General features: G+C 36.6%; 1 protein-coding gene across 1 annotated transcript; it reads left to right on the forward strand.

Annotated features, from left to right (window-relative positions):
* The first annotated feature begins 1168 nt into the window (after positions 1-1168).
* On the forward strand, positions 1169-7568 carry LOC149180129 (putative respiratory burst oxidase homolog protein H). The gene is made up of 15 exons (XM_089415910.1): positions 1169-1937; positions 2560-2719; positions 2845-2893; positions 3008-3121; positions 3380-3799; positions 4403-4789; positions 4890-4985; positions 5128-5243; positions 5537-5639; positions 5766-5851; positions 5999-6158; positions 6353-6526; positions 6664-6792; positions 6900-6978; positions 7183-7568. The coding sequence occupies exons 1-15, from the start codon at positions 1349-1351 to the stop codon at positions 7290-7292; spliced, it is 2772 nt and encodes a 923-aa protein (XP_089272036.1). The 5' UTR covers positions 1169-1348; the 3' UTR covers positions 7293-7568.
* The last annotated feature ends 431 nt before the right edge of the window (positions 7569-7999 follow it).

Consider the following 7999-nt stretch of genomic DNA (forward strand, 5'->3'; position numbering starts at 1 on the left):
ATGTTTCAACATAAAAAGAATAGATAAAAAGAATCTGCCCTGATGATCAACCACACTTTGGTTCGAAAAGTGTCCACCAAAAAAATCCTCTCACCTGACTTTTACCAAAAGACTTTGTTTAATTCATTATGGATCATAGAAAACTTGAATAAAAAACCATATTAATAAATTACTTTGAAATATTTTAGAAATTTAATAAATAAAAATTAAATTAATTGTTTCACTTTCTCTCTTATTTATCAAATTTTAATAAATTTACTTACTTAACAACAACACAGTCACAGTCAATTGTTCGACATCAGGTTTGTCAATGAAATACCAATATATTTCCAAAATCAGCCATCCATTTTGAATACCCATCAAATTTTCAAAATAATCCAAAGTCTACCATTAAATAAATTTTAATACAGTACAATTTCATATTCATATGAATATGAAAGAAGGCACAACTTAACTTTTCTTCAAGAGTGATACAACAGTGTCACACCATATAAAAAGAATGGATAATAATTTAGATAAACAAGATATAAAAAGAATGGATAATAATTGATATAAACATTATCGATACTCCCAACGAGTAAGACCATGATATTTGGATTTCGCATGATTGATGTTTTTGGATCTATAATCAATCTGTAATTTTCTGCAAAACTTTTTGCACGATTTCTCTTTAAAAGTACCTGAGGAAACGTTAAAGGAATCGCGATTAGTAAGCAATGAGGTAAACTCAGATTGCTTCAAGAATAAATCAGTGAAATGGGTGAGGGATTAAAGCTTTCTACTAAACAAGCATTTTGATTATTTTTGCTGAAGCTACTCTATTAATTTACATGACTTTTCTGGATTGGATTAATACTTTGTTTATTTCTGCTAAAGCTTATCTATTTATTTATATGTTTTTTGCTTAATTGGCTTATGATTAGATTATTGAGGATTTGTCAAAGTTGGTAGAAGTGGTGGAGGTGTGGTTGTACGCAAAGTCAGACGTGCTTGCCTCTCTGTGCCCCTTCTGTCCCATTCAGACAAAGTCATGGTCATATCAGTGGGGTCATATCATCCATCCTGCAGGTTGGTTATGATTAGCCCCTCTACCGACAGCTCACTCATAAAACTGAACTTTCCATGTTCATAACTTTTTGAGCCGACCAATGTCATTGAAGCAGGAAATTATCATTTGGTACCATCCTGTTACTAAGGCATATTGGAAGGCCCTTTCAGGTGAAGTATCAATATCCATGTGGTTTGGACCTTTGTGAGTTTTCTTCCACAAGTTGGAAATACTGTATAAGAAAGCAAAAATAAAGGCTATATTAATTGGATCAGACCAAGCAAGGCCTCCACCACTTTGATGCATCACAAGCCTTGGAATTCTGCAGAAATACATGCAGAAGCCGAAATGGCACTCGTTTACAATGCCCCAGATGGAGTATCCAAGTTTGGAGAAAGTAATGAGCAGTCGGAATTGGATGGTGTTGTTGTCCACAGTGGCAATGAGGAACCCTTTCGATGCGCCAACGAGGACAAAACAACGTCTTCAAGCTTTTGTTATTCTCAAGGATCATTAAGCATGAATCCTGATATGGGAATGGAGTCGGAACTTAAGCCAGCTCCTCGTATGGGTGATCCAGGCATGAAGAGAGCTTCATTTACAACCCGAATTAAGTCCGAGATGAAGAGGATTTCGACCTTCAGAGGCAACAAGGAGTCTATCAATGGGGTCTCTGGCGATGGCAGTGTCTCCCATTCTAAGGCCAACAGGAGAGTTAAGTTTGATAGAACTGTATCGAGTGCTGAGAGGGGGCTGAAAAGCCTGAGATTTCTGGATAAAAATGTTGGTGCGAAAGAGAAGGATGCAGCCTGGCAAACCGTAGAGAAACGTTTTGAGCAATTTGCTGTGGAGGGAAGAGTCTCCAAAGAGAATTTTGGTGCCTGCATAGGTGTGTTTTCGCCAAGATCATTGGGTCATATTGTCCATAGGTTGGATTAAATTTAAGGTTTATATGCCCTTTACTTTCATACATTAAGGCTACGAAGATTGGTTTTCAAATTGTTAGTAGCAGCGTTGACATAAACTTATTCTGAACAGAACCTCTGAACTTCGCATATTTAGTTCATGTCAGTAACTAATAATCAGTGACTATCTGGATCGTTGAAGTAATTAAGGGATATTTAGCATGTGGTTGAATTTCTGTTACAGATGTTGATTTTTGCTGTTAAAGTTTATGCATGTGTATATACTCTATTCCTTCTGTATTGGAACCTGTAACTTGATAAAAAAGAAATACATTTTCTTAACTATTAAACTCACTAAACATACAATGATCCTCGTCTTAATTAGAGAATTAAAAAAAAAAATGTTCATGGTTGCGGGGTGGCTATGTTTGTTTGTTTGTTTTGCTTGGCTTTTCAATATTCTCTGTGTAAGATTAATTGTGTAGATGTGTTTGTGAAACAATGATCCCCTGCTCCTGGTGTGTTGAAATAGCTTCTACCTCTCTTCTCTCCTCTGAACCTAGTCTTGAATACTGGGTTTAGTCTTAAATACTGGGTTTCTTGCAGGCATGAAAGACTCGAAGGAATTTGCGGTGGAACTCTTTGATGCATTAGCTCGGCGAAAAGGGCTGAAAACCAATTGCTTGTCCAAGGATGAGCTCTACCAATTCTGGCAGGAGATGGCCGACCAGAACTTTGATTCTAGGCTACAGATCTTCTTTGACATGTACGATTCTTGAGCTGCTTTAATTGCTGATCTCAAGATTTACTGATTGTGTAGTTGGATAATTCAGAAGGTATAATTAGTTCTGCAGTTGAAAGAAACTAATTATAATGTGATTTACAATGCAGGTGTGATAAGAATGGAGATGGCCGAATATCAGAAGATGAGGTTAAGGAGGTAAGCCGATCCAACTTCTTGGTTAGATTTTCCTTTGGTTATTGAGTTGTGTCCATGTAGTCCCAACATTTTCCTTGACTGATATCATCAAGCTGACAATAAATTTCATTTAAGGTTATTGTGCTGAGTGCTTCTGCAAACAAACTGGCAAAGCTGAAGGAGAATGCTGCAGAATATGCTGGTCTCATCATGGAGGAGCTTGATCCAGATCATTTAGGATACATTGAGGTTATTTTTAATTCTAACCATAGATTTATGGGAATCCCAATTTGTATCCGTTTTGACTTCTTTTGCCACGGGAATTGAAAAAATAATGCAAATTACATGCAAAGGATTTAGTTCATGACTTTTAAACTCCTATAGGACAGCAACATGATAGAGCTTACTGCGACTACTTTTCATGGAGATCGAATATGTTGATGATATATACCGCAAACTACGTTATGCTTTCAATGAACTTGGAACCTCTATTTTAATGCTATGCAGATATGGCAGCTTGACGCTCTGCTACAAGGCATGGTGAACACTTATGGGAACGAAGGATGTGTAAAACACAGCAAAACTTTGAGTAAGACTATGATTCCCAAGCGTTGGAGAAGTCCCATTTACAGATTCCTTGAGGTGGCAAAGGATTTTGTCCACGAGAACTGGAAGCGCATCTGGATCATCTTACTGTGGATAGCCTTGAATGCTTGTCTGTTCACCTGGAAATTTATGCAATACAAGCACAAAGCTGCATTCCAGGTGATGGGTTACTGCGTTTGTGTAGCCAAGGGCGCTGCTGAGACGTTGAAGCTTAACATGGCTCTCATTCTCTTCCCTGTATGTCGCAACACAATCACCTGGCTCAGAAAGACCAGGGCTAGTTCAATTGTCCCGTTTGATGACAATATCAACTTTCATAAGGTAATTATTATTGTCCAGTAAAACAGAAACATTGAATTAATGAAAGGGCCAGTTTAATTTGGCAATTGCTTATCATGTATTATATAAATTGTGAGATTCAAAAACACTCAATTAGTAATGCCATAGTATTATTTATAACTATAAAGTATTATTTATAAAATACAAATTTTTTAAGGGTTTATCCCGCAAAACACAAAAATAAGAAGGATACCTAGCCAGAGGAATTGCTCCCACAAAACACAAAAATAAGAAGGATACCCAGGCGGAGGAATTGCCTAGGCTAAAATTGGGCAATTTTTTTTTTCAAAATATCTTGCAATAATTGTGTTTGAATCATATTTTCTAAGGTAGAAATAAATTCAGCACCATCAAAAACTTTTGTAGCACCTAAAATATTAAAATTTGACAGCTATATCTTAGATTTACAAAAATCCCTACTATCAAAATCTTAACGAAGAAAAAAACTCTCAACCGCCAAAAAGAAATATTACATTAGCCCAAAAGATTTGCTAACAAATTAAATCGGTTTTCGTCAATGAGGCTTCACCCAGGCTGCATTTCTCGTAAAGAGAAGTCACTGATGGGTATGTACGATTTTTGCAGGTGATGGCGGTGGGAATTACAACTGGAGTATTCATTCATGGGGTGGTGCATCTCTCCTGCGACTTCCCCAGAATTGTTTCATGTCCTGACCTCAAGTTTATGGCTACAATAGGACGTGGATTTCACTATAGAAAACCAACTTATCAAGATCTGATAACCAGCACAGTGGGCTTAACTGGGATTATTATCGTGTTCCTGATGGCCTTCTCCTTCACGCTGGCCACTCATAGTTTCAGGAGAAACGTAGTCAAACTGCCATGGCCTCTGCATAAGCTAGCTGGCTTCAATGCTTTCTGGTATGCTCATCATTTGTTTATTGCGGTCTACACCCTGCTTATCATCCACTCCATCTTCATATATCTCACACACGAATGGTACCAGAAAACGGTACGTAGCTAAAGAGATTCTCTTCACTTTCTCAATCAAAATTATGATTTGCCAGCAAATTATAATGATTATTAAGGATAACTCAGCAAATGTCTTGCAGGCTTGGATGTACATGGCCATACCCATACTTCTGTACATCGGCGAGCGATTGCTCAGATTTTTCCGTGAAAATACCAACAAAGTTAATCTCGTGAAGGTCGGTGATTCCTTTTTGAATTTCGTGATGTGACATGACACTGTCACTGTATAAGTTTAGCATCCAATTCCATATATTCCTGTTAATTAAAGTTCAAAAACTAGACTGATCGAAGCTTTTGAACCTTCATCTGTCTTTTTAGGCTGCCATATATCCTGGTAATGTTCTTGCTTTGCATATGACCAAGCCTATGGGATTCAAGTACAAAAGTGGGATGTATTTGTTTATAAAGTGTCCAGATGTCTCTCCATTTGAATGGTAAGACTGAATTCAATTTACTGGTCATGGGCATAAATATCCCGAATCTCATTGACTGCAGTCACGTGGGTCAAAAAAATTAATTGACTTTGTTTTTATTGGTCTGATTCACTGATTTTAAGATATTCCCAAAATATCTGCTATCTCAATTCAGTTTTGAAATATGAAACGGATTTCAAAATATCCTCAAAATCTGCAATCTCAATTTATCTGTTATAATTTCATTAAAACTTATAACACAGCGTACTTACAACACAGCATCAGATGTATAATGGGAATCTTTGATTGTGCAGGCATCCTTTTTCTATTACCTCAGCTCCAGGAGACGATTACTTGAGTGTCCACATCCGAACCTCGGGTGATTGGACAACAGAACTTAAGAGGATATTTTCTAGGGTAACATTTACCTTTTATCTTAATTTTAGATATTTTATATCAAATCCACTGACAACGCAACACAGCAAACTACAAAACCCTCCAAATTTCTTCAAAAAAATATTTGAAAGTTGCTATACACTGCAGGTTTGTGAACCCCCTACTGCCAATAAAAGTGGTCTACTGAGGGCTGACACTACACTGGTAGCTGACAATGGAATCCCAGTATGCAGGTTATATTAGTTTGTCTTCTTTGCGAAAATAGAATACAAGAAAGGAAGAAGTTAATATCTTCTGACATCTCTGTGAAGCAAACACAGATTCTGGACAATTTTTTGTTTTCTAATAAAGATGTTTAACTGTGAAATTTACATCTGCAGATTTCCCAAGCTTTACATCGATGGACCTTATGGAGCTCCGGCCCAAAATTACAACAAATATGATATTCTGTTACTCGTGGGTTTGGGAATTGGGGCAACGCCTTTCATCAGCATTCTTAAAGATCTTCTGAACAACATCAAGTCTAACGAAGAACAGGCTGTAAGCACAGTACTATTGCAGAATTTTAGAAATATTTTGGAATTTAATGTTACACAGCTAATTTTTGTTTTTCTTCAAATCCTCACCTCACTTTTATCCATAGAAATTCCAAAATGTTCTGCACAGAATTTAAAGCAAAACTATTATCTGTATTCCTGTAGCTTTTCTTAATAAAAAAGGCACGAATACTGCAGGACGCTGGAAATGATGTGAGCAAATTCAAACCCAGTCCAACACGAAGTCCTGAAGGAAGTAATTACAAAGGACGAGTACCAGCCCGGGCATACTTCTACTGGGTTACTAGAGAACAAGGATCCTTTGAATGGTTCAAAGGTGTCATGAACGAAGTGGCAGAGAGCGATCACAACGTAATAATTCCAAATCACCAGAATCTTTTCACATGGTTTTTGTATTCTGTACCCATTAAATATATTGTGAATTCGATTTGTTTATTCGGGTACCTGCTCTATACTAAATTATATGCCAACAACATTGAGACTTGCAGAGAGTGATCGAAATGCACAATTATTTAACGAGCGTGTACGAAGAAGGCGACGCGCGCTCAGCTCTCATAGCCATGGTTCAATCCCTGCATCATGCCAAAAATGGATTCGACATTGTTTCAGGCAGCAGAGTATGTCTCAGATTCGATTCTCTCCCAAGATTTGGATTATTTGCAAGAGATTCAATTGACGAATATGCTTGTGGTTGATCTATCTTAATACGCACGCATGACTGCAGATTCGAACACACTTTGCGAGGCCAAATTGGAACAGAGTCTTCACCCAACTGTCGACAGCCCACAAGGGTGCTCGAATAGGTTGAATCAAACAGCTGGACATGAATAAGATTCCATTAATTAAAAGTTTTTGTTTCATTTATATTAGTTTAAAGTTGGTTGCAAGTTCCTAAAATCAGACAAACAATTTTGATAGTGTATTTAGGGGAATATAATCTTGAAAATTTTATTTTTTATTGGTCACAATCTAACTTATTCACCATGTCCGGTATCTGAATATTGCAGGGGTATTTTACTGTGGGCCGCCTACTCTTACAAGGCAATTACGTTCACTTTCGCAGCAATTTAACCATAACTCAAGCACTCGTTTTGAATTTCACAAGGAGAATTTCTAGCAGAATGGAATTTTTTCCAGATTGTCATTCGTGGGGACACCATCAGTGTGTCTCCAGGTTATAACCACATCCATCCATTTTCCAGTGCTACGAGAAGAGGATGGTATATGACCACTTGAGTTTGAAATATATTTTCACATACATGTATTCATGTAATAATCCACGATGGACGCTGTTATTTTGTTGCATATTTCTATGTCAATGTATGGGATGGCGCTCTCGGTTTTAATATGTATGGCTTCATATCTGTTTTTGAAACAAGTTTGGTTACTTTGACGGATGTTTCTTAAATCAGCTGGGTTAGTTTGATGGGTTTAAAATGAAATATTAAATATGTTTTGAAAATTATTTTAATAATAATAATAATAATATTATCTAGTTGTTTTTAAGTGCGATTTTTTAAAAAGTTTTTTTAGTTTATTTTTGATTAATTTGTCTAAAATTTCATAGGGATTAATCGAAATCACAAGTTTAATGGGTGAACGCTGCACTATCTAAGTGCCCCAAGGGTTTTTTAGGGAGTTGAATCCATATATATAGTTAAAAAGACCACTTTAAACAACACAAATTAAAATTTCACTAAATTTTTTCCCCCAAATTCCAATGAGAAATCCACCCAAAGCTTCAAAAAGTCCCACAACAACTCAAATTTTTTTTTTTTTAAACACAAACTAAACTACTAATAAGTGAAACCAACACTAACTACA

This window comes from Pinus tabuliformis, chromosome 3_2 (assembly GCF_031772625.1).
Source record: "Pinus tabuliformis cultivar Carrire ecotype Pingquan chromosome 3_2, CPIR1, whole genome shotgun sequence".
Classification (NCBI taxonomy): Eukaryota; Viridiplantae; Streptophyta; class Pinopsida; order Pinales; family Pinaceae; genus Pinus; species Pinus tabuliformis.